The sequence below is a fragment of the Lynx rufus genome, unplaced genomic scaffold (assembly GCF_022079265.1).
Source record: "Lynx rufus isolate CCGP_SWC_20201006 ecotype Redwood Valley unplaced genomic scaffold, mLynRuf1.p SCAF_3, whole genome shotgun sequence".
NCBI classification, from domain to species: Eukaryota; Metazoa; Chordata; class Mammalia; order Carnivora; family Felidae; genus Lynx; species Lynx rufus.
Window position 1 is genome coordinate 42,278,664 of NW_025814845.1, and position 27,800 is coordinate 42,306,463.

The following is a 27,800-nucleotide window of genomic DNA, read 5'->3' on the forward strand; positions in this document are numbered from 1 at the left end:
ACTGGATGGAGTGTTCTATAAATGGGATTTGGTTGATAATTTTGTTCGAGTCTTATATGTTCTGATTTCTAGTTTTTCATTCAGTTGTTAAAAATGAGGTATTAAAATTTTGAACCATTGGGTTATCTAGTTCTCATTTCTGTCTAGTTTTGCTTTATGTATTCGGAACTTCTAGTTTTAGGGGGATATACATTTATAATGGTTACATCTTCTTGATTTACCAATGTAGCTCCTAATGTACTGACCATTTTATCATTATGAAATGTTTTGTTGCTTGTTTTTGTTTGCTTGTTTGTTAGTAACTAGCCTGGGCTAAATCTGTAGTCTGTCTTTCCAGTGATGTGTGGCCACTAATGTCATTGCTCAGTTTTACATATATAGTCTTATTTTCAATTTTATATCTTACTTCCTATGGGTCATCCTTGTGTGTGCATAGCTCAGTAGTCAAGCAATGACTGGACAAACTGTCCACAGAGATGGATCTGTGTGGATAGATGAGCTCAAAGGTTAGGCCATTTTCAAGCCTAACCAAGCTTTTATTTTCCATGGGCCCTTTTGGGTCTCTAACGTATATGCATACAACCTCAAGGTCAGCCAAGAATCGGTTTGGGCTCTCTGGTCTCTGACTCACAAGTGCAGCCTTAGCCAGAATGTGCTTGCCCTCCCCTCCACCACAACCTCAGACTATTGAAGTTTTTGCCCTCTTTGCTGGCCTACTTCATCATTTTCACAGACAGTGCTGTTGGGCATGGATATAACCTACCATTCCAAATTGAATAAACTCCCTTATAAACAGTGGGCCCTGACAGAAAAGTCTGTTTTGACTGAGCTGGGGCTGGCAGGAAGAGCAGCTCAGTCTAGAATGCCACAAATTCCCATTATTTTTATCCAAAATGAAAAAGTTTAAAAACAAACAATTTTCAGATCATTGTACGCCTCTGGTTGATTTCTAAAGTGTTGGAGTAGTTGCTTTTGTTAATTTTGTCCAGCTTTCTAGTTGCTTTTTGGGGAGAAGATCTGCCAATCTCTTTACTTGACCACAGAAAATTTCCATGTGAATCAAGATTTTTAAATGGTTTCTTTCAGTAAAAGATGCAGCATTAATGGACAACTTGAATTTTAATTCAAAAAGATGACTTAAAGTCTTGGTTTGTCAAAATATTTCAGTAACAGAATGACCCTACATCCCAATATGAACTTATTGTTCCAGATTCTTGTCTAGGAATTTAGCACCTCCATTCACTCTCAACATTCAGGGTTTGGGGGTAATAAATTATAATGGCCACCCTATTTATAAGGCATCCTCAACCAAATTAACTGTTCTACCAAGTTTTACGATAAGGAAAATCTCTTGTCAAACTGAAATGTTCTGGCCTTCATTTCCGGTGCTAAAAATAACTTAAACTTTGAACTCTATAAATAAATGCACAGCTATGAATACTCAGCAAGATAAAGCATAGTAACACTTTTCAGATACTCAAACTGAAATGATAAATTTAGCGGCAAAATACTAGTCAATATATGTACTTTGTTACCAAATCATTCTAGGCACACAGAAATAGGACTTAGGAAATAACAGAAAAAACAGGGGATGTTAAGGTTCCTTGCAAAATTTCTAAGGTAAAATTCTCATAAAAATGAAAAACACGGGTGCCTAAGTGGCTCAGTCTGTCAAGAATCTGACTCTTGATTTCAGCTCAGGTCATGATCTCACAGTCGGGAGATTGAGCCCCAAATTGGGCTCCGAGCTGGGTGTGGAGCCTGCTTGAGAGTCTCCCTCTCTCTCTGCTCCTCCCTCCCCCATGCACATGCCCTCTCTCTCAAAAACAAAACACTTAAGCTGACATGTTGGTGGCTAGCAACCTAAGATTTTGCTCTAATTAAATGGTTTCACTTTTAAAGTGCATCAAGTTTAATATAACTTGTTATCCAGAGTATGTGCAAAAAAAAAAAACAAAAAAAAAGTTCAAACATATTTTAGGTTTGTAAAACACCAAAAAGTGGACCTTTCTTTCCAAAAGGTCCTTATACCTGAAACAAAATAAGTGTTTAACTACCTCAAAAGCTAAGTCTATTTCACTTTGGGGTCTTTCTCCCCCACAATAAATCAAGATATTCCACTTTAAATTTTTAAAACTTTATGGGGTGTTTGGGTGGCTCAGTTGATTAAGAGTCCAACTTTGGCTCAGGTCTTGCAGTTCATGGGTTTGAGCCCCGTGTCAGGCTCTGTGCTACAGACAGCTCAGAGCCTGGAGCCTGCTTCGGATTCTAGGTCTCCCTCTCTCTGTCCTTCCCCTGATCATGCGCTCTCTCTCTCTCTCTCTCGCCCTCTCTTTTTCTCTCTCAAGAATAAATAAACAGTAAAAACAAATTAAATTAGTTTTTTAGGTAAGATTATTCGTAAATAAAATCTATACAGGATGCTCTTTTTAAAGTATATAATATACATTATACACATAAGCAAAAATCCTTGATGACTTATATATCATTTGATGAGAAATCTGATTTGGAAGGAAAAGATGAACCCTAACAACAAAGCTAAAATTCACTATGAGACATGCAAGAGAGCTGACGACACCGAATCCATCTGTAGCACTCCATCTCGTTCATGTCGGCTAGATGACCTCCCTTGGGGCTTTGTATTGTGTACCCTCTGGAGATTAATATCTGTACCTTAGAAATGTCTGCCAAAGTCAGGATTGAGGGGGGAGGGAGAAGTTTGCTTTGGCCGTCCATAAATGTGTTCAAAATAATCTAGTCTCTCTCCCCTTCTTCAGGGACAGATGGTGCCACAAGATCTAAGTAAAGATTAGCTGCCAATTAGGTACATGTAGACCCTTTGATCTTACTACAGTGCTATCCCCTATACATCTTTGGTCTATAAAATCTATAGACTAAGGTCCTGCCTTGACGGAGAACAGCTGCACATCTCTGCATCATCATTCAGCCAGTCCTCCCTGTCACTATGTTACCGTGCATAAACTGCACGTATGTAAACTGTGTGGAGTTGCCGGCTTCATTTTTTGTTCTCAAAGTCCCTTCACAGTTTGGAGGATACTTTACAGTTCCTCCTCCTCCGCCTTCTAACAAGACAGGACATGCCTTATACAAAGGAAAGCACATCCTGTCAGCTTGTGTACTTCTCTTCCTTACTCAAACTCAAATTTGATCTGCTGATAATACCCCAAATTAAGTCTTGTGAGTTAAATAAAATCACCATGAATATATGCACAACTTGCTGTGTTCTGGAATCATAGTTAATAAATGTGTATCAGTTTCTCACAAGGACTCATGACCCCAAAAAGGTTAAAACCACTGCCAAAGTAAATTTAACTGAAACTGTGCTAAAGGGGATTGGATTTAAAGAGATAAAACTCATAGACTTGACATAGAAGGAAAATCTCCTTCCATTTAATGACTCTCTCTCTCAAATCTATTAAGGTATTTTGAAAAGGTTTCCTAAAAATTATGCTCCTTGAATTTTATAGAAAAATAAGTTAAAGTCCTGCCCAGACTGACAGAATGATTCACCATAGATGAGAATTTATATGCAATTGATATACCCAGCAAGCCACATTATTATATTCATTTTATATATATTTGTAAACATATAATATTTTTTTAAGGACGAAAAACATTGCCTAAAAACAAAGTCAACATCAAATTTTGCCTTTAGGGCAGAAATTTAACATCCTCGAGTCTCTTACACTAAATATAAATCTGATATTTTTAGTTTATCATGATACACATACAATTTTGCTAATTCTCTCTAGTATCTTTAACCATTTGCAATGTAATTATCTTAAGGCTTGTATACCAGTCACCTACTTTGATACACATTTTAAAATCTTTAAAGATGACAAAGTATTTGTTTCCACAAGTTAATGTAAAATATACTGATATAAAAAGTCAGAAAATGTAAATTCCTACCTAATTATAACTTAAAGTTTGTATTTTCTACTGAAAGCTGAAGTTTAAGGCAGGAGAGGCAAGTGTATCCCAACAGATTTGAGTGAAGGTCAACTTCCTCTAGTTATTACTATGCCAAATGCACAGTGAAATAATTTTCTAGGTAGAATTAACTGATTTTTTTCTCCCATTCTCAAGTAAATTAGATGATATCATCAGAAGACAACCCTTAATAATCTAACTAGATTATCATTAGTCCACTGTAAAAAAAACAACCTACAGGAATACAAAATATTCTCTAAAACATGTAAAATGTTAAATAATAGGGGTGCCTGGGTGGCTCGGTCGTTTAAGTGTCCGACTTCAGCTCAGGTCACTATCTCACAGTTTGTGAGTTGGGAGTCTTGCATAGGGCTCTGTGCTGACAGCGCGGTTGGAGAGCCTGAAGCCTGCTTCGGATTCTGTGTCCCCGTCTCTCTCTACCCCTCCCCAACTCGTGCTCTGTCTCTCTTTCTCTCAAAAATAAATAAATCACTAAAAAAAATTTTTAAATAAAATAAAATGCTAAATAGAAGACAAAACATTTCATTTGCTCCTAAAATGTACCTGCAAAATAGTTACTCTGTGATGTGAAAAGAGAACAGCAGCTAACTTTGATGGAAGCACTTTGACAGAAGCTGGTACAATAAGCAGACAGGCACCACTGGATAGAGCAACAAATATTTCCACAACGGAGGGATCAAAGGTCAGAGGTGAGGCCAGAAACAAAACATCTTCTTGTGTGATCTCGAAAAGTAGCCTAAAGCAAAACAGAATGCAGTTATATGAAATGTCTAACATTTGGTAAACACATATCCTAAAAATTGATTTATGACCATTAAGTTTCTGGATGTTGGCCAGATTTTTATTCTTTTCTCAGATTAACCAAAATGGTACTATTAATCCTATAACTCTTTATAAATATAAGGATTAAAAGCCATTTAAAACAATATCCACTTCTTACTATGACATATTTTATCATCTGTGATGACTTTCTGATGTGTCAGTATGGCTGGATTGAACCACAGTCCCTAGAATTTCCTTTCTAGGTTTTCCATTAGGGTACAAAACAAGGGATATTCTCTCAAGAGCTGGAGTACAGAAGGGAGGTGGGTGCCATTTAGTGGCACACATACCTCCCTGTTATTTCATTAAACACTAAACTAGGTGCTGCTGTGAGGGGATTTTGTAGATACAGAGTCTCTGGTTAGCTGACTTTAATCAAAAGGGAGATTTATCCCAGGTTGGCTCGATTTACTGAACTGGAAGACTTTTAAAAGAGTGTTGAGGACTTCTGTAAAAAAGATTCAACATCTGGGTCTACAATTACTCTCCCTTCCCCTAGGATCTTCTTTCCTGACTTGCCTGTGGAAAAAAGCACATGCCTATGGGTTTCCAACCTGCTCACAATCATCCCTTTCTGTTTACACTATAGACTCAGTCTTGCTTAGCCAGACCCCACAAACATAAGCCAATTCCTTATAATAAGTCCCTGATATATCCTCCTAGTTCTGCTCTTCTGGTAGAATCTTGACTCCTTCTATCCTACTTATATATTTAATAGAGACCTCTGATTCCCTTTTCCCACTATTTGATATTTTTCTCTCAGTAGCTGAACAAAGAGCAGAATATATATAGTTAGGATATTACAGAGCATAGATAATCAGTGGTGAGCCTATGGCATTGCTTCATTCTGAACACACAAAACTCACTGTCTAAAAAGCAGGGATTACCTTAATTTCACAATATCTTCAAATATGATATTGTGGGGACTCACTCAGAACCCCATAGTTGATATGAAGATTACTTTAGGCTGAAGACATTTTGGATTTAACAGATGCAGAAAGAAGCCTTGTTAGACCTTTCCTTATCTCACTAATTGCAAAAACTTTTGGGAAATGAAGTTGCCATAAATTCCTTCTTTGGAGTAGCTTTTATTCCCAGGAAGGAAACCAAGAATGAACCTACTATAAATCTCTTCTACAAGTGACTTTTATGGCCCTGAAAGTAAACGAAAAAGGTAAATAGATTTAACAGGTAACAGGTAAATAGATTTCATTAAGTTCAAGCATAAATAGCAATTGAGAAATTCACATACTTTATTATTTTTTTTAATGTTTATCTATTTTTGAGAGAGAGAGAACAAACACGGGAAGGGCAGAGAGAGAGGGGGACAGAGGACCCAAAGCAGGCTCTGTGCTGACAGCGGAGAGTCTGATGTGAGGCTCAAACTCACAAACGGCAAGATGATGACCTGAGCCGAAGCCAGGTGCCCAAACGACTGAGCCTCCCGAGGGCCCCTAGAAATTCATATATTTGAAATCAGCCCCCTACTCCTTACTAGCAAATACTTGCTCCCACTTTACATACAATTCCTGCCTCTACTGGCCCAGTGCCTCTTCCACCTCCACCAGATTCCAAATCTGCTTCACTCTTTTCAATTCTCCTGCATCTCCACCCCACCTCACCTCTCATACTCTTAATGTATTGCTTTGCCTTTCATCTGAAAGTTCCAATCATTCCTTACCCTTCCATCTCAAGGTATCTTACTCCTTTACAATACTATCTCTTGATTTTTCAAACCAACTCTTCCTATCAATTCTCTACCGTGAGCCCATAAATGTCTCCCATCTCAAAAATAAATCTGCACCTGCCCAGAATTCTTTCTTTCCCATTAAAACTAGCTTCTAGAAATGAACACTTTACTTTCTTATCTCCATTTCCTTATCTCTCATTCCTTTAGCACAGCCTAATGTAATCTGTCCTCAGTCTTGGACCCTCAGAAATAAAGTCACTAAAGACTAGATTGTCAATTACAAGACACCTCTCTGCATCATTTCACCACTCCCTTTTTCTAGACCTGCACCATCCAATGATAGTCGCTAGAAACATGTGCCTTTTGAGCACTAAAAATGTGGCTAATCCATATTGAGATGTGGAAGTGTAAAATACAAGCTAGATTTAAGATAAGCATAAAAGCATATAATACTTCACTAATTTTCATTTTGATTACATACTGAAATAATATTTTAGATATACTGAATTAAATATTTGTTAAATTTTTTATTTCTTTGTACTTTTAAAATGTGGTTAGAAATTTTTTAATTATATATAACTTACAATGACATAAAAATATATACTTGTCTCACAAAGTTTCTATTTCTATATTTGTTTCTGTTTCCTCTTTTGATTTCCTAAGATTACTCCCCTTTGGTCCCCTTCCTCTTGTATTTCCTTCTTTCTTGTCAAGTTGAGAATCAACTTCATAGAGATTTCTCATCTCCTGACCACAAGAGCAAACCAAAGTCTACAATGCTACAGGAATGAACTTAATGAAATGGAAATATTTTTATATCTATTGGATTAAGTTCAAAATTCTTCAACAGGGCATACCAGGCTCCTGCCTCAAGTCACATGGCTCCTGCCCTCCCACTCTTTCCTCCTCTCTGCCCTAATAACACTCTTGCAAGCCAAACTCTTCCTTTCCCCCATTCTTCTGCTGTACCTCTGCCAGGAACACACTTCCTTCTTCTTAATAATTAAGAAGCAAAGCTTCCAAGCATATCATTTATTTGCTCTCTGTCCGGCTCCAGGTCTGGATCAGAGAGGTGAAGCCCCAGCCTGCAGAGAACTAAAGTTCAGATATAGCCAAAACAAGAGAGCCAACTACTTATGACTATCAATTTAGGAACAAGAGTTATAAAGAATGTATATTAAAAAAATTATTCCCTTGGGGTACCTGGCTGGCTCAGTCAGTAGAGCATGCAAATCTTGATCTTGGGGTCATGAGTTGGAGCCCCACGTCAGGGGTAGAGTTCACTTAAAAAAGTATTTCCCCTTAAAATACAAGTTTTGAAGAAGGATTCAAAGGACAGAACTCACCGAAAATGTTGGATGTTTGGCAATATACATGCATGAGGGACTCTGACAATCTTAGGTATCCCCGTAGTGCCTGATGTATGGAGAACATAGGCTAAGCAATGGTTTAGCCTCACATCCATGTGCTCTTCTGACTTTTCTTCATTGTTCTCAGAATTTGTGCTGTTTGTCATTTTTCCTTCTTCATATTTCTGTTTTCTGTCATTTAGCATCAAACTGACTGCAACATTTTCCCAGTGAAGCCTGAAGAGTACTAAGTCAGTATGTTCTGTAAGTGTATCGTAATTCAATAATGTTTCATAGGAAGATTTGAATTTCTGTTACATGGGGGAACAAAGTTCACAATATTAGTGTTAAATGACTTTTTTACATACAAGTAATATGAAATATTCACTCATTCAACATTGTTTTGAGTACTTGCTATATAACTAGGGATTAAAAAATAAATTAAAAACTTGCAAGAATAAAGTGCTGTCCTTACTGTCCTTGTAAGAATAAAGTGCTTCAAAATACACAGACATAAAAACATCCAACTGCAGGGCAATGTGGTACCTGACCATGAATATGCTTGAAATGTTAATAGGAACAGAGGACATTGATCTTAACTCTGCCTGGAAGGTCTGAGATTGCTTCATCATATGTAATATTTATAAGTAGCTTTTGTCCAAGTAAAGAGGGGTACTTTATTGGGCAAACAGCTAATGCAGAGTATATGACCCAAGAAAGCTAGTGTCGTGGAGAACTTTAATAATTCCAGTAAGTTGAAGAACTAGGTATATAGTATTGTTAATAGGAGAGGAGAGGCTATCCTTAATAAATTTGTATACTCAATACTAAGGGGTTTAGACCTTAACTTATAAGCAATGAGACTCAATTGAAGGTGGCAAGGATAGACTCAGAAGTTAGACTTTTGGTAAGTGAGGGTTTTCTAATGAACCTTTTGCAACTACTGAGGTACGTGATTTGGGCCTGAACTAGTCTGTTGCAACAAGAGCAGACAGAAAGGGCCCGTGAACAAGAATCAATAGGGCTGGGTAACTTTCTGAATACAGAGTGAGCCTAAGAAGAGTGCTAAGTTTCTGACTCAGATATTTGGTAGATGGAGACAGATTAATACAGATTTACTTAATTTGGATAAAAATATATTAAATTACTTAAATTACTTAAATATATTAAATATATAAATATGCTAAAAGGGAGGTTCCTTTGAATATATCTTTTAGGATTTATAAAAAGAAGTTTAATGAAACATAAGTTTTCACATTAAAGAAATCACTATAAATGAGAGAAAAATAAGAAAGAAATGAGAACAAGGGTACAATGCAGGAGACTATAGGGTTTTATTTGTTTGTGGTGTGTGTATTAGGGGTCAGGTGTGGTATGGCCTGTAATATTAAAAAAATTAAGGACCTATAATACATATTTTTAAGACTTAGTTCAAAACCATCTTTTGCCATTAAACTTTTCTTATCTCTACTAGGTTACATTTATTTCTCTTAGGGTATGAACACACATTATGTGGAACTTACAGGTTTAAGATTATGATAACTTTTCTCTCCAACCACAGTTGACCCTTGAACAACACATGGGTTATGGAGCCACCAACCCTAAAATCCATGAATGACTCTGACCCCCCTTCCCAAACTTTACTAATAGCCTACAGTTGACCAGAAACCTTCTTGATGACATAATCAATTAATATATACTCTGAATGCTACACGTACTATATATGGTTTTCTTAGAATGATGTAAGTTAGATAAAAGATGTTAAGAAAACTGTATGGAAGATTCCCTAACCTGGAAAAGGAAAAAGATATCCAGGTTTAGGAAGCATAGAGAGTTCCAAACAAGGTGAACCCAAGAAGGTCCACACCATAACAAATTAAAATGTCAAAGGTTAGGGGAGCCTGGGTGGCTCAGTCAGTTAAGCGGCCGACTTCGGCTCGGGTCATGATCTCGCAGTCCGTGAGTTCGAGCCCCGCGTCAGGCTCTGTGCTGACAGCTCAGAGCCTGGAGCCTGTTTCAGATTCTGTGTCTCCCTCTCTCTGACCCTCCCCCGTTTATGCTCTGTCTCCCTCTGTCTCAAAAATAAATAAACATTAAAAAAAAATTTTTTTAAATAAAAAAAAGTCAAAGTTTAAAAGATACAGAAAGAATTTTATTGTATAAAAACAATTTTTTTTAAGATTTTAAAATTTATTTATTTTGAGAGAGATAAATAAAGGGGGGAAGTGGCAGAGAGAGAGGGAGACAGAATCCAAAGCAGGCTCCGTGCTGTCAATGCAAAGCCCAATGCGGGGCTCAAACTCACGAACTGTGAGATCATGACCTGAGCCAAAACCAAGAGTCAGACATTTAACTGACTGAGCCACCCAAGTGCCCCTAAAATTCTTTTTAATATTGAGAGGGCAGGGGGAGGAGGGAGGAGGGGCAGAGAGAGAGGGAGACAGAGGATCCAAAGCACGCTCTGTGCTGACAGCAGAGAGTCTGATGTGAGGCTCAAACTCATGAGCTCATAACCTGAGCCAAAGACAGATACTTAACTGACTAAGCCACTCAGGCACAAAACACAGAGAATTTTAAAGTGGCAAGAAGCAAAAAGTTACATACAAGGGAAACCAATAAGGCTATCAGCTGATTTTTCAGCAGAAACTTTACAGGTCAGAAAGGATTGGCATGATGTATTCAAAGAGCTGAAAAGAAAAAGCCTACGATCAAAAATAGTCTACCCAGCAAGGTTACCATTCAGAATTGAAGGAAAGATAATGGCACCTAGGTGGATCAGTCAGTTAAGCATCAGACTCTTAACTTCAGCTCAGGTCATGACCTCACGGTTTGTGAGTTCAAGACCTATATCAGGCTCTAGCACTGATACTGCAGAGCCTGTTTGGAATTCTTGCTCTGCCCCTCCCCTATTCATGCTCACACTCTCTAACTTAAAAAAAAAAAAAAAAAAAAAAAAAAAAAAAAAATTGAAGGATAAAGAATTCCCCAAACAAAAGTTAAAACAGTTCACCACTGAACCAGCTTTATAAAAAATATTAATGATACTTATTTAAGAGGAAAAGAAGAGGCCATAATTAGAAGAAAATTATCAATAAAGAGATGTAAAATATGACAACATATAAATAAAATGTAAAGGGAGAATAAAGAAGTAGTTTTCTTAGAATATGTTTAACCTTAAGTAACCAACTTAATACAGACTGCTACATACTTAGGATGTTATCTATAAACCTCATGGTAACCACAAATCTACAATATATACAAAAAAAAAAAAAACAAACATAAAATGCCAAGAATAACACAAATAAAATCAACAATCACAAGGAAAGAGATCAGGAGAGGGAATAGCAAAGAACTATAAAAACAATCAGAAAACAACAAAATGGCATTAAGTACATACCTATTACTTGAAATGTAAATGGTCTAAATATGCTCCAATCAAAAGACATAGAACAATGGAATGGATTAAAAAAAAAGACCCATCTATATGTTGCCTACAAGAGACTCCCTTCAGATCTAAATATATGTACAGATTGAAAGAATGGAAAAAGATATTCCATAAGAAAAAAAAGGAAGAAAAAAAAAAAAAGCCAGGGTAGCAATACTTATTACCAGACAAAAAGACTATTTATTCATTTATTTTTAATGTTTATTTATTTTTGAGAGAGCATGAGCCAGCAGGGGAGGGACAGACAGACAGGGAGACACAGAATCCAAAGCAGGCTCCGGGCTCTGAGCTGTCAGGATAGAGCCTGATGCCAGGCTCAAACCCACGAACATTTGAGATTGTGACCTGAGCTGAAGTCAGACACTTAACCGTCTAAGCCACCCAGGTGCCCCCAGACAAAACGACTTTAAAACAAAGCCTGTAATAAGACAAAAAGAAGGGCATTACAGAATAAGAAGATCAATACAACAAAAGCATATAACTATTATAAAGATCTATGTACCCAATACTGTAGCACCTACAGTATTTAATACATAAAGCAAAATTAACAAAGGGAGAAACTTACAATAGCGGGGGACTTCTTAGAAAAAAATTTTTGAGAGAGAGCAAACATGAGTAAGGGGAGGGGCAGAGACAGAGAGAGAGTCCCAAGTCCCAGACTCTACACTGATAGCCCTGATGCAGGGCTCAATCCCACAAACTGTGGGATCATAACCTGAGCTGAAATCAAGAGGCAGATGCTTAACCAAATGAGCCACCCAGGAGCCCCAATAGTGGGGACTTTAACACCTTACATCACTAGATAGATTGTTCAGACAGAAAATTAGGAAACCGTGACTTTGAACACATTATACCAGATGGGTTTAAATATATACAGAACATTCCATCAAATAGAATACACATTCCTCACTCCTTTCAAGTACACATGGAACATTCTCTAGGATAGATCACATTAGGCCACAAAAATCAAGTCTCAATAATTTAAGATTTAAATCCTAACAGGCATCTTTTTTTTTTTTAATCACAATGATATGAAACTAGAAATTAAGAAAAAAACCTGGGAAAACACAAACACGCACAAGCTAAACATGCTACTGAACAACCAATGGGTCAACAAAGATATTAAAAAGGAAATCAAAAATTACATGAAGACAAATGAAAACAATAGTCCAAAGCTGGGATACACCAAAAGCAGTTCTAAGAGAATTTACAGTGATACTGGATTACCTCATAGAAAAAGAACAAAACCCAAGGTGAGTAGAAGGATATAGTAAGATCAAAGCAGAAATAAATGAAATAGACTAAGAAGCAATAGAAAAGATCAATGAAACCAAGAGCCAGTTCTTTGAAAAGATAAAGAAAGTTGATAAACCTTTAGCCAGACTCATCAAAAAAGGAGGACCCAAATAAAATAAATTAACAACCAATATATCACAGTAATAAAAAGGATTATGAGACTACTATGAAAAATTATATGCCAACAAATAGAATAACCTAGTAGAAATAAATTCCTAGAAATATACAATCTTCCAAAACTAAATCAGGAAGAAATAGAAAGTCAGAATAGACCAATCACTAGTAACAAAATTGCATTGGTAATCCAAAAACTCTCAAACAAAATGTCTAGGAACAGGTGGACTCACAGGTGAATTATATGAAGCATTTAAAGAGGAGTTAACACCTGGGGTGCCTGGTTGGCACAGTTGGTAGAACATAGAGGACTCTTGATCTCAAGATCATGAGTTCAAGCTCCACCATGGGCATCGAGTCTACTTAAAAAGAAATAAATACAGGTGCTTGTATGGCTCAGTGGATTAAGCATCCAACTCTTGATTTTGGTTCAGGTCATGATCTCAGGATTTGTGAGATCGATACCTGAATCAGGCTGCACTGACAACACACAGCCTGCTTGGGATTCTCTCTATCTTGCCCCTCCCCTGCTCATGTACATGTTCTCTCCCAAAATAAAGAAACCTTAAAAATAAATAAACAGGGGCACCTGGGTGGCTCAGTCTGTGAATCATCTGACTCTTGATTTTGGCTCAGGTTATGATCTCATGGTTTGTGGCTTTAAGCTCTACATCGGGCTCCATGCTGAGAGTGTGGAGCCGGCTTGGGATTCTCTCTCTGTCTCTTTGCCCCCACCCCTCTCAAAATAAATAAACTTTAAAATAAACAAACAAACACTAAATGCAAAAGAGTATTTTTTTAAAAGACACTACAAAAAAAGAAAACCGCAGGCTAATTTCCCTGATGAACACAGATACAAAAACGCTCAACAAGAGGGGCGCCTGGGTGGCGCAGTCGGTTAAGCGTCCGACTTCAGCCAGGTCACGATCTCGCGGTCCGTGAGTTCGAGCCCCGCGTCAGGCTCTGGGCTGATGGCTCGGAGCCTGGAGCCTGTTTCCGATTCTGTGTCTCCCTCTCTCTCTGCCCCTCGCCCGTTCGTGCTCTGTCTCTCTCTGTCCCAAAAATAAATAAACATTGAAAAAAAAAAAATTAAAAAAAAAAAAAAAACGCTCAACAAGATACTAGCAAACCTCATTCAACAACACATTAAAAGGATCATTCACTACAGTCAAATGTGATTTATTCCAAAGTTGCAAAAATGGTCCAATATTCACAAGTCAATGTAATTCACAATAATAAAATGAATAAAAAATCACATCCTCTTAATTGATGCAGAAAAAGCATCTGACAAAACTCAGTATCATTCATGATAAAAACTTGCAACAAAGACAAGGAACAAGCCTCATCATAATAAAAGGCCATATATGAAAAATCCACAGCTAACATCCTACTCAATGGTGAAAACAGAGCTTCTCCTCTAAGATCAGAAATAAGACAAGGATGTCCACCCACTTTTATTCAAATGGTACTTACTGGAAGTTCTAGCCACAGCAATAAAGGGTTTGGGGGTGGGAGGAAAGACATCCAAATTGGTAAGAAAAAAATTAAACTGTTACTATTTGCAGATGACATCATACTAATAGAAAACCCTAAAGATTTCATCAAAAACTATTAAAAGTAATAAATGAGGGTGCCTGGGTGGCCCAGTCTGTTAAGCATCTAACTTGGGCTCAGGTCATGATCTCATGGTTTGTGGGTTCTGTCAGCAGAGAGCCTGCTTTGGATCCTGTGTCTCCCTCTCTCTGCCTCTCCCTTACTTGCACATGCACACACCTGTGGCGTGCGCATGCGCGTGTCTGTATGTGTGTGTGCGCACACACACTCTCTCAAAAGTAAATAAACTTTAGGGGCGCCTGGTGGCTCAGTAGGTTAAGCGTACAACTTTGGCTCAGGTCATGATCTCATGGTTCACGAGTTTGAGCCCCACGTCAGGCTCTGTGCGCACAGCTCAGAACCTGGAGTCTACTTCAGATTTCTGTGTCTCCCTCTCTCTCTGGCCCTCCCCCACTCACTATCTGTCTCTGTCTCTCAAAAAGAAACATTACAAAAAAAAGTAAATAAAAAAAAAGTAACTAAAACTTAAAAAAAATAAATGAATTCCATAAAGTTGCAGGATACAAAATTAATATACAGAAACCTGTTGCATTCCTATATACTAGCAAGGAAGTAGCAATTAAGCAATTCCTATATTCTAGCAAGGAAAGAGAAATTAAGAAAATAATTCCATTTACAATTACGCCAAAAGTAATAAAATATCTAGAATGAATTTAACCAAGAGGCTAAAAGAAGAGTACTGTGAAAATATAAAAAAAACACTGATGAAAAAAAGTGAAGACAACACAAATGAACAGATATTTCATGGCCATAGACTGGAAGAATACCGTTAAGATGTCCATATTGTGCAAAGCAATCTAGATTCAATATAATCCCATCAAAATACCAGAAGCATTTTTCACTGAACTAGAACAAATAATCCTAAAATTTGTATGGAACCACAAAAGACCCCAAACAGCCAAAGCAATCTTAAGAAAGAACAGAGGGTGAGGTATCACAATCCCAGCTTCAAAACATAATACAAAGCTGTAGTAATCAAAGCAGTATGGTACTGGCACAGAAACAGACACATAGAACAACAGGACAGAGAGCCCAGAAATAAACCCATGCTTATATGGTCAATTAATCTATGACACAAGAGGCGAGAATATGCAATTAGGAAAAGAGTCTCTTCAATAAATGGTGCTGGGAAAACTGGACAGCTACATGCAAAAGATTGTAACTGGGCCCCTCTCATATACTACACACAAAAATAAACCCACGGTGTATTAAAGACCTAAATGTGAATCCAAAACCATAAAACACTTAGAAAAAAACAGACCATAATCTCTTTAACAGCAGCCTTAGCAACATTTTTCTAGATATGTCTCCTCAAGCAAGGGAAACAAAAGCGAATTATTGGGACTTCAGCAAAATAAAAAGATTTTGCACAGAGAAGTAAGCCATCAATAAAAGGTGAAAGCCATCAATAAAAGGGCAACCTACTAAATGGGAGAAAATACTTCCAAATGATGTATCTGATAAATGGTTAATATCCAAAATATATGAAGAGCTTTTACAATTCAACATCAAAAAAAAAAAATAATAATAAACCAAAACCAAAACAAATAATCCCATTAAAAAAATAGGCAGATGTGGGAATGCAAGCTGGTGCAGCCACTCTGGAAAACAGTATGGAGGTTCCTCAAAAACTAAAAATAGAACTACCCTATGACCCAGCAATTGCACTACCAGGCATTCATCCACGGGATACAGGTGTGCCGTTTCGAAGGGACACATGCACCCCCATGTTTATAGCAGCCCTATCAACAATAGCCAAAATATGGAAAGAGCCCAAATGTCCACTGATGGATGAATGGATAAAGAAGATGTGTATATATACACAATGGAGTATTACTCAGCAATCAAAAAGAATGAAATCTTGCCATTTGCAACTACGTGGATGGAACTGGAGGATATTATGCTAAGTGAAATTAGAGAAAGACAAAAATCGTATGACTTCACTCATGTAAGGACTTTAAGAGACAAAACATATGAACATCAGGGAATGGAAACAAAAATATAAAAACAGGAGGGGGACAAAACAGAAGAGACTCATAAATATGGAGAACAAACTGAGGGTTACTGGAGGGGTTGTGGGAGGGGGGATGGGCTAAATGGGTAAGGGGCATTAAGGAGTCTACTCCTGAAATCATTGTTGCACTATATGCTAACAAATTTGGATGTAAATTAAAAAAAATTAAAAACTAAATTAAAAAAAAAATAGGCAGAGGACCTGAATAGATATTTTCCAAAGACGACATCTAGATGGCCAACAGGCACATGAAAGACATTCAACATCACTAATCAGGGAAATGCAAATCAAAAATACGAGATACTACCTCACATTTGTCAAAATGAGTAGAATCAAAAAGACAAGAAATAACAAATATTGGTGAGGATGTAAATTGGTGCAGCCACTGTGGTAAACTGGATGGAGGTTCCTCAAAAACTTAAAATTAGAACTACCATATGAGCAGGGCACCTGGGTGGCTCTCAGTCGGTTAAGCATCTGAATCTTGATCTCAGCTCAGATCATGATCTCACAGTTCATGAGATCAAATCCTGCATCGGGTTCTGTGCTGATAGTGCAGAGACTGCTTGGGATTCTCTTTCTCCTCCTCAAGATAAATAAACATTAAAAAAAAAAGGATACCATATGATCCAGTAATTCCACTACTGGGCATTTACCCAAAGAAAATGAAAACATAATACAAGAAGATATATGCATTCCTATGTGCATTGCAGGGCTATTTACAGCAGCCAAGATATGGAAGCAACCAAGTGTCCAATAAATAAATGGATAAAGATGCTGTAATGTACACATACACACACATGAATATTATTCAGCCATAAAAAGGAGATCTTGCCATTTGCAACACAGACTTCAAGGGAATTATGCTAAAAGAAACAAGAGAGAGAAATATACCATGATTTCATTTATATGTGTAATCTAAAGAACAAAAACAAAAAACACGAACAGACCCATAAATACAGAGAACAAATGTGGTTGCCATAGGGGGAGAAGGGTGGGTGAAAATGGGTGAAAAGGAGATACAGGCTTCCAGTTATGGAATAAGTTATGGGGATAAAAGGTACAGCATAGGGAATATAGTCAATAACATTGTAATACCATTATATGGCAACAGATGGTAGCTACACTTACAATGAAGATAACATATAAACTTGAACCACTACGTTGTACACTTGAAACTAACATTGGATGCCAACTATACTTCAATTAAAAAAAAGAATTAAACTCATAAAATCTCTCAAGTGACTACAAAGTAATGACCAAATAACATTTGCCTTACTTATTCTGCAGTTCAACAAGTGCTTTTCAAATTCAAAATGTTACATAAGTATTACATTATACAGCTCTTAGTGAATGTGCATAACCTTATACCATAAGAATAAAGGGCTCTAAAAATCTTAAATTCTGTAATCGCAATTATTTTCAATATTCACACATCTGTCTGTAATACTGAAATAATAGGGAATAAAAGGTACAGCATAGGGAATATAGTCAGTGATACCATAATCACACTGTACAGTGAGTTGGTAGCTACACTTGTAGCGACCTTAGCATAATGTATAGAGACGCTCGATCACGATGTTGCACACCTGAAACCAATGTAACATTTTGTATCAACTCTATGCACATTAAAAACAATTTTTAGGGGCGCCTGGGTGGCGCAGTCGGTTAAGCGTCTGACTTCAGCCAGGTCACGATCTCGCGGTCCGTGAGTTCGAGCCCCGCGTCGGGCTCTGGGCTGATGGCTCAGAGCCTGGAGCCTGTTTCCGATTCTGTGTCTCCCTCTCTCTCTGCCCCTCCCCCGTTCATGCTCTGTCTCTCTCTGTCCCAAAAATAAATAAACGTTGAAAAAAAAAAAATTAAAAAAAAAAAAAACAATTTTTAATACTGAAATATAATTAATCAGAACATATTTTACCCAATGTATTTAAATCCTGGCTTTGTTATATAGTGGTTTTGTAAATGGTACCAATTATACTTTGTTGAGCTTTATTGTCATTTAGAAAATGAAGGTAGTATTTAGCTGGAAGCTGAGCATTACATAAATGAGCATAGTTCAAAGTGCCTCACTTTGCAGTGTTTCCTACACCAGGTATTGTTCTAGGTGTTGAGGATAGGATCCTAAGTGACAAACTGTTACAAACAATTTCCTGTCCTCACAGAGGAAGAGAAGCTGGCTAAAGTGACTGAGGAGATCTGGGAGGAAAACTAGACCAGCCATGGCATCACAAAAGCCTTTAAAATAGTTTCAAAAAAGAGGAAATGTAAAAAATGTACTTGGGACTGAGTGAAAAGGGGAACAAGGATTTTGAAATAAGGAAAACATTTATATCATGATTGAAGAGGTGTTTTCATAACTGTTTATATTTGCCAAAACTCATTAAAATGTACACATAAACTAGGTAATTTTTACTCTATGTACATTATACCTCAATAACTGATTTCTGAAAGATGTGAAATATTTTTTTTTTAATATTTTTTTTTTCAACGTTTTATTTTTTGGAGGACAGAGACAGAGCATGAACGGGGGAGGGGCAGAGAGAGAGGGAGACACAGAATCGGAAACAGGCTCCAGGCTCTGAGCCATCAGCCCAGAGCCTGATGCGGGGCTCGAACTCACGGACTGTGAGATCGTGACCTGGCTGAAGTCGGACGCTTAACCGACTGCGCCACCCAGGCGCCCCAAGATGTGAAATATTTTTGAAAAAGGTAGGAGAGCTGTTCTAGATGAAAGGATACTAAGGAGGTGTGAGAAAGGGATGTATTATATGATATTTGACTGGATTTTGTACCCCTCCCCGAAAAAGCTAAAAGGATTTTTTGGAGGCAAATATGGAAATCTGAATATGGACTATATTAAAATGTATTGTATCAATGCTGAAAAAGAAAATCATGAGAAAATACATTTACAATGGTGTACTGTACTGTATTAAAAAAAAAACAAACAAAACAAAACAAAAAAAACCATCGCATGTAAGTGGACCTGCACAGTTCAAACTATGTTGTCCAAAGGTCAACTATACGTTATAAGCAGCTGGAATCAGGTCTTGGGTTTCTTTCATATACTGATGCCCTCCCAAAAAACTTGTCTTTAGTGTATGGTTTCTCAATCTCAACACTACTGACATTTTGCACCAGATAAATCTTTGTAAGTGATCTTGTGCTTTATAGGATTTTTAGCAGCATCTATGGCCTCTACCCACTAGATGCCAGGAGCACCGCACTGTCAGCATAATAAAAAATAACTGTGGACATTGCCAAATGTCTCCTGGGAGGCAAAATGATCTCCAACTGAGAACTACTATTCTAGTGGATGCTGGGTTCAGTAAGTACATCCTGATTGCTCATGTGTCAAGGAGGAACACTTATACCATCATCAAAGTAATGGAACGGGAAGCAAGGGACTTCCTATGGTGTTTTCTATATGCCCAACTCCTTATATAAGCAGTTATAAAGAACACGCAATACTGACAATTCTCAAATTCAACCACCTCTTTTATAAAACCTTCACCAAGGCTGTCAAGAAAAACAAATGTCACATTCCCAATTTAGCTTTGTTTATTACATCAACAAAGAAATAACCAGGGTCACCTGGGTGGCTCAGTTGGTTAAGTGTCCAACTTTAGCTCAGGTCATAACCTCGCGGTTCATGAGTTCAAGCCCCACAGTGGGCTCTCTGCTATCAGCATGGAGCCTGCTTTGGATCCTCTGTCCCCCTCTTTGCCCCTCTCCAGCTTTCTGGTGTTCTAGCAAAAATAAACAAACATTAAAAAAGCAAACAAATAACCAATCTGAGAAAACTTTTGACGACACATTAATGTTTATTTAGAAAATATTCACCAATTATACTTTAGTTGTCTCCTTCTAGAGTCTTTATTCTAATACTCGTGATTCTCTAGGAATTCCTCCATGCATCTCAAGCTTTTGATATTTTTCATTATATATTCAGAGATGCACAGACATATAGATACATAAGTGGAACACATTTAAGTTATCCTCAAATACAAATTGGTTCAGCTAGGAAATGGGTAAAAACAGGCTAAACTGAATATATGTTCTATAATGTTCTTTTCTCCTCTTTGGTAAAACAATATTTTATGAAGAAATAATGAAACATGGGCTGGATCTTCCTGAACATGTAATAACCAACTCTTGCCCATAAAGCAATGTCTCTTGGCTAGATATTTGGTTGGCAGTCACTTAAAAATTAAAAAATAAATTTAGGAAGTGCCTGACTGGCTCTGTTGGTTAAGCGTCCAACTCTTGATTTCGGCTCAGGTCATGATCTCACTCGATTGTGAGATCAAGCCCCATGTCAACCTCTGTGCTGGCTGCACAGAGCCTGCTTGGGATTCTCTCTCTCCCTCTCTCTGCCCCTCCCCGGCTTGTGTTCTCAAAATAAATGGGCATTTTAAAAAAATAAATAGACTAGACCTCTCTGGAAAACTCTAAGTGCCAATCTCTTTTTCAAAATCTAAGCCTGGTTATAGTTCTTTAATGTTGTTGATCACTACAAATTGCTACAAATATACAAAGATATGGTTTTGGGGCACCTGGGTGGCTCAGTCAGTTGAGCATCCAACTCTTGATTTCGGCTCAGGTCATAATCTCAGTTTGTGAGTTCAAGCCCCATGTTGGGGTCTGCACTGACAGCTCAAGGCCTGCTTGGGATTCTCTCTCTCCCTCCCTCTGTACCTGCTTCCCTCTCCCTCTCAAAAATAAATAAAATTTTAAAAAAGGTTTCCATTATTATAAAATTTTCCTAGAAACAACTTTGGAAAGAGAAAGGAAATTCAAAATAATGCACAGTAATTATATGTCTAGGGCATATAGCCTTCATGCTATAGGGCAGTGGTTCTCAATAGAGTGTAGGAGGTGAATTGTACCTCCAGGAGACATCTGGCCATTTCTGGAGACAATTTTCATTGTCACAACTGGGATGGGGTGGGGTCGAGGCAGTGCTACTGGCATTTAGTGGGTGGAAACCAGGGAGGCTGTTCAAATAACCTATAATGTACAGGATACTCCTCACAACAATTATCCAACCCAAATGTCTACATTTAGGAAACGGAGAAATGTACACACACACCCTTCAATTGAAAGATAAACACACACAAAAAAATTTAAATACACACACTTACATTAATTTGCTGTTTTTCAACGAGAATATAACTTAGATTACATTTTTTCATAAAATGAGTTGACAACGCTGGTGGTGCATCTGGATCAATAGGAGCATAAGCAGCAGGGACTTGGAGAATTCTAAATAAAGAGTATAGAATAGCATTTCTTCAGCATAGAAGACCTGTTGAAAATCATCTTTAAGTATTTCTATTTCCCTATGTACTTTACCAACGACTATACCAGAAATGCCAATGTTTTTGTTGACACATTGTTGCTTACAGTTATTTCTATTTTGTTTTTAAGGCAGAATATCCACCATTAAATTTTTATTACTTTAAGATCCAAAATCAGTTAGTTGTTTTAACTAAAAGTACTCTGAGGTAAGGATGCTTGTCTGGCTCAGTCAGTAGAGCACAAGACTCTTGATACTGGGGTTGTGGGAAATCAAACCCCAAACTGGGTGTAGAGATTACTTAAAAATAAAATCTAAAAAAAGTACTTTCAGGTATACTTTGGGGACAATGGATTTTTGCACATAGTAAATTTTCAATAAAATTTTTTCAATGATTGAATGGAAGCCAAATTTTAACTTTTTTTGCTTTACATTTATACATTAATCTACTAACACACATATTATGGGATGAACATCAACTTTTCTACTTCTTTAATAGTTTTTATTTACTGTAGAACCCTAGTACAGAAATCACTATATAAAGATAATATTCTATAACAACTTAATGGTGAACATTTTGCAAATAATAATTAGTGTCCTCAGTCCATAGCTCATTTTTTTATGAACCAACATCCAAACTTCCAACTTCACTTATTCATTCATTTACTGAATACTTTGAGTACCTAAACTTCAGTCTCAGGAGAAAAAATAGTCATGTTATTTCTGAAATACTTGTTTGCTTTGATATAACAAATTTATGACCATTTTCTTTTGGTAGACAAATGAAGCCCTTATATTTTGGAGATACTTAAATATTCTATTAATGAAAATTTCTTGTCTCCTAAATAAACTCAGATCAATTAAATGATTAAAAATAATTGTTGGGAAATACGAACTTCTTTAGCCTCTCTAAAATTGACCAAGCAACACTATTCTGTATACTATTGTATTTTTATGTAAGATACAACATTCTATGTATTAAAGAATTATAAATTAGGTTAGAAAACTAAAACTTCAGTATTAAAATAATTACCCTAAAATCCAAGAGGGTAAGTTAATACCAGGATGGCAGTAGAGACCAACTTCCCGAATTCCTTGAAAGTCACAGTGTAATAGTAGAAAATTTGATAATTCTGAAGCAGCATGAACCAAAGACTTATAGGTGTAACAAACTGGAGGCTGGTTGTTACACTCATCAAAACATACAGCTATTTTATCTGAATAAATGGAGGCAGCCCGATGTACCAATTCCTGAAGAGTCATTTCACTGGTTTATTGAAGCCTCATTGGTAGCAGAGAACTCCACCTATATACAGAAATATTATGGGGATAGGGAGTTTTAGGGAACATGGCAGGGTGAAAAAGGGAGAGAGAAACTTCAATACAAATCATTCCTCACAAAAACCACTATATCAAAAACATAATTAATCTCTGAATTTAGGAAGTATCTATGTTGAGAACAAGGAGTTGAAAATTAATCTGATACTATCAACCTAACACTAGGTCTGAGCTGGAAGAAAATTTGGGAGAGGAGTGGTATACACAGATGAGAATGAAACAGGTAGAAATGTAGAATTCTCTCTCAACTTACCACAATGTAAAAAAGGCATATAAAAAATTAACCAATAAAACCCACTTTAGGGGTGTCTGGGTGGCTCAGTTAAGTGTCCAACTTCAGCTCAGGTCATACTCTCGCGGTTCATGGGTTCAAGCCCCGTGCTGGACTCTGTGCTGACAGATCAGAGCTGGAGCCTGTTTTGGATTCTGTCTCTCCCTCTCTCTCTGCCCTTCCCCCACTAATGCTCAGTCTCTCTATCTCAAGAATAAATAAACATTAAGGAAAAAAAAAAAACAATTTAAAGCACTACATGCTTAATTTTCTTTTCATTTTTCTTTGGTTTCCATCCCAGATTAAGATAAAGTAGTTAAAATCCTGCAAAATGTCTTTGAAGAGATTAATACAAGTAAACTATACTTTTGGAAACTGAACTTAGGTGAAAGCAAAGTCAACCTTTGATAGAAAAAAGGAAAATCTATCTAAATTGATCCAATTTTAGTCCACTGTATATAAACTATGATATTATTTAAGACTTCAGAGGTCACATCAAGTCCCTTTTGTAATTGTTGAATAAGCTCTTTATCCTCTAGTTTTGTTTTTTTTTTTAATGTTTATTTTTGAGAGGGAGCAAGGGAACCCACACGCACACACAGATGCACGAGCAGGGGAGGGGCAAAGAAAGAGGGGGACAGAGGATCTAAAGCAGGCTCTGTGCTAACAGCAGAGAGTCTGATGTGGGGTTGAAACTCATGAACTGGAGATCATGACCTGAGCCAAAGTTGGATGCTTAACTGACTGAGCTACATAGGCACCCCAGAGTAGAAATAGTAATTCATCAAACCAACAAACAAAAAAACCCTTTAGGGATCACTGATTTAAAAGAAACAATTACTAGTATTTCCTTGAAAGGCAAGGTGATTTTTTTCTCTTCTGTGAACTCTTTTCCATATTTCAAAAGCAAATGAGATTTACCCAGTAGCCTATTTTAATTATTCAAGTTTATTTGTTCATATTTATTTGAACTGATTTCATTACTAATTCAAAATAAAATTAACCAGGTTGTCTGAGTGGCTCAATTAGTAAAGCATCTGACTCTTGATTCCAGCTCAGGTCATGATCTCACAGTTCATGGGACTGAGCCCCTTGTAGGGCTTTGTACTGACAACGTGGTTGCTTGGGATTCTCTCCCTCTTAAAATAAACTTTAAAGAAATAAAAATAGAGGAGCCTGGGTGGCTCCGTCAATTAAGCATCTGACTACATCTCAGGTTATGATTTCCTGGTTCGTGAGTTTGAGCCCCATGTTGGGCTCTGTGCTGGCAACTCAGAGCCTGGAACCTGCTTCAGATCCTGTGTCTCCCTCTTTCTCTGTCCCTCCCCGACTTGCACTCTGTTATTCTCTCTCCAAAATTAATAAATAAATAAATAAACAAACATAAAATTTTTTAATTAAAAAAAGAAATAAAGGGGCTCTTGGGGGGGCTCAGTCGGTTAGGCGGCCGAATTTAGTTCAGGTCATGATCTTAACACTTGTGGGCTCAAGCACCACGTTGGGCTCTGTGCTGACAGCTCAAAGCCTGGAGCCTGTTTCCGATTCTGTGTCTCCCTCTCTTTGCCCCTCTCTTGCTCATGCTCTCTTTCTCTACAAAATAAATGTTTAAAAAAATTTTTTTAATAAAAAAAGAAATAAAAAATAAGGGGTGCCTGGGTGGCTCAGTCGGTTAAGCGTCCGACTTCAGCTCAGGTCATGATCTCTCAGTCTGTGAGTTCAAGCCCTGCATCGGGCTCTGTGCTGACAGCTCAGAGCCTGGAGACTGCTTCGGATTCTGTGTCTCCCTCTCTCTCTGTCCCTCCCCTGCTCACGACTCTGTCTCTCTTTCTCTCAAAAAGTAAATAAACATAAAAAAATTTTTTTTAAAGAAATAAAAAATAAAATTAACTTTCACCCATGTCATTTAATTGATATGAATTAGAGAACAAAAAAGAGCAAAATGAACCAATAACTATTGAGACCCATAAGGTTTGAAAATGCTATGATTTCTAAATATAAAGTTTAAAAATAGAAGATATTTGGTATTTACAGTATTTTTAGTAAGCATTTCTATAAATATTTTCTTTTGTTAATATACAAGATTAAAATTTTAAGCTCTTCCTCATACACACAAATTATCATTATATAAAGATGACTGTCCATACTATCCATTAATCATGCCAAATGAGTTTATCCCTGACAAGGTATAGTCAGTACAGAAGGATACCTTCTGCTACTCTCTCCCACTGTGAATAACAAATTGCCTATATTATACTAAAGCATTTTCATAAAAATCTTATGTGTATGTGCCAAAAAATTGCATTTTTCTAATGTTTATTTTTTTGAGAGAGAGAGAAAGAGAGAGAGAGAGAGAGAGAGAGAGAGCAAGGGAGAGGGCCAGAGAGAGAAGGAAACACAGAATCTGAAACAGGCTCCAGGTTCTGACCTGTCAGCATAGAGCCCGATGCGGGGCTTGAATTCATGAACTGTGAGATCATGACCTGAGCCGAAGTCAGATGCTTAACCACCTGGGCCACCCAGGTGTCCCCAAAATTGCATTTTTTTAATGCAAAAGCAATTATAGCACTTAATTTTCCATGAGGACATTCTGATTAATTTTTATACTCCAAAATACTTGACTTCAAAGTTAAGGGGCAAGATTATAAAGGTAACTGAAGATACACTATTTTTATGACAAATTACAAGGCTACCACACCTCTCTATACAATTAATAGGTTTTTCTACTTTTAACTGTCAGTTTCCCAGGGGTTGCTACACACTTAAGGCAAAATCTACTCTCCAAGGTTTTCATTTTCATTAACTGAATCATAAAATAAATATCCTCCCCAATAAAGAATACTATACTTTAAAAAAAAAAAAAAAGAGGGGTATCTGGGTGGCTCACTGAGCATCCTAGTTCTGGTTTCGGCTCAGGTCATGATCTCCCGGTTGGGTTGATGAGTCTGAGCCCCATACTGAGCTCTGAGCTGACAGCCAGGGTCTTGGGATTCTGTCTCCCTTTCTCTCTGCCCCTCCCCTGCTTGCTCTTTCTCTCAAAGAATAAACATTTTTTTTAAAAAATAAAAAACAAATACATGAATGAATAAACAAATAAATATAAGAACACTATATACTTTTATACACCCAAACATTTCTGAGCCCTTATAAGAGTAGGGCGGAGGGGGAGAAGCAAGTAAGTTTAGCAGATTCACATGTAATGGAACCATGAAGTTAAAGATATTCCCTACTTCATTTACAGCAGTAGATGCTGCTATTTAGTCTTCAAAGGTCTGAAGACTGTCAACAAACTGTCGTGCTCCAGAGGTCTCTCTCTAGGTTATTAGTTATCTTAAAGACAGTTAAATAATCTAGAAACTTCCCCCCTCCCCATCCATGGGATTCTTAATTTCCATTACACAACTACATTGAATAACAATGTACCTTATAGCTTCCAAACCTAGTAAGGAGGCGGGGCACACTTATTTTCTTCTAAAGAAGGGGCAGAGGGTCCGAGGCTGGGCAACTCAGGAAGAGATCACACAGGTCACTTTAGTCTGCACATCAACCTGCCAGATGCCACTGACTCACATCCGAAGCAAAGCAGTGGCCCTGAAGTTCAACAATCTGTGCACAGGCAGCGCCAGGCCTCACCTTACTTCACTTCTCCCACACAAGTCCCCGCTGGACACCACCTCCTGCGAGACTCACTTTGAAGGCCTGGCCTGAGGGTTGGGGAAGAGGTCTGAGCGCAACCTGACCCCCCAACAAGCTGAATGGGAGACCTCACCACACATACGTGAAAGAGCAGCCACACCCAAGCCGTAAAGCCTGCTGGCCGCAATGACCGCTGGGATCTAAGAGGCGCAGGCCGTCGCGTAAATCTTCTGCGTCGCTGTTGCAATGACGTCATCTGGAGCTACCCGGAGCAGGTAGTGTCTCACTGCCCCGCCCCCTCCCGAGAGGGCTGGGCCAACCTGGGAGTAGAGCTGGCAGCCTTTTTGCCTAATGCTGTCAGTTCAGGCACCTGTTTTGGTCGCGCTGGGTTTTGGGCAAGATTTTCAAAGACGTTGGAGCTGACCAGTGTGGAGCTATACCAAGAAACTCGGGCAAAGTACTTTAATTCAGAGACGGTGTCTTCTTTTCCACAAAGTGGAGAGAATGATATTGCCTAGGGTTGATGTAAAGGAAGATGAAATAGTTGTGAAGTGCAATAGAAAGTGGACTTAATCCGCCTGGGTGGCTCAGTAGGTTAGGCGTCCGACTTCGGTTTAGGTCATGATCTCACGGCTTGTGAGTTTGAGCCCCTCGTGGGGCTCTGTGCTGACAACACAGAGCCTGGAGCCTGCTTTGGATTCTGTGTCTCGCTCTCTGGCTGCCCCTCCCCTGCTCACACTCTGTCTCTCTCAAAAATAAACAAACGTTAAATTAAAAAAAAAAAAAAGAAAAGACTTAATCCATTCTGTATTGTCTGGAAATCTGCGGTAGCGTTTGGGAAGATTGTGACTCCTGCAACGAAGCCTGCAAAGGAGGTCCCTGTCATAATTAGGCTGAGACAGACATAGTTGGAAGAGACAGGTTTTAAACGATGACTAAAAAAATT

At 37.8% G+C, this 27,800-nt stretch overlaps 1 protein-coding gene across 4 annotated transcripts in view; it reads right to left on the reverse strand.

Annotated features, from left to right (window-relative positions):
* The window catches only part of AASDH (aminoadipate-semialdehyde dehydrogenase), a 43,991-nt gene extending 16,974 nt beyond the window's left edge, over positions 1-27,017 (reverse strand). The window contains exons 1-5 of one of the 4 annotated variants that reach the window (XM_047091309.1): positions 26,852-27,017; positions 22,646-22,918; positions 21,458-21,578; positions 7,831-8,144; positions 4,516-4,708 (exon numbers count right to left, since the gene is read on the reverse strand). In XM_047091309.1, the coding sequence (XP_046947265.1) occupies positions 4,516-4,708; positions 7,831-8,144; positions 21,458-21,578; positions 22,646-22,875 (858 nt within the window). In that variant the 5' untranslated portion in view covers positions 22,876-22,918; positions 26,852-27,017. Of the gene's footprint in view, positions 1-4,515; positions 4,709-7,830; positions 8,145-19,907; positions 19,951-21,457; positions 21,579-22,645; positions 22,919-26,641 lie in introns of those variants that run through there. The other 3 variants (XM_047091308.1, XM_047091310.1, XM_047091311.1) reach the window with 3 other exon arrangements.
* Positions 27,018-27,800: the final 783 nt, after the last annotated feature.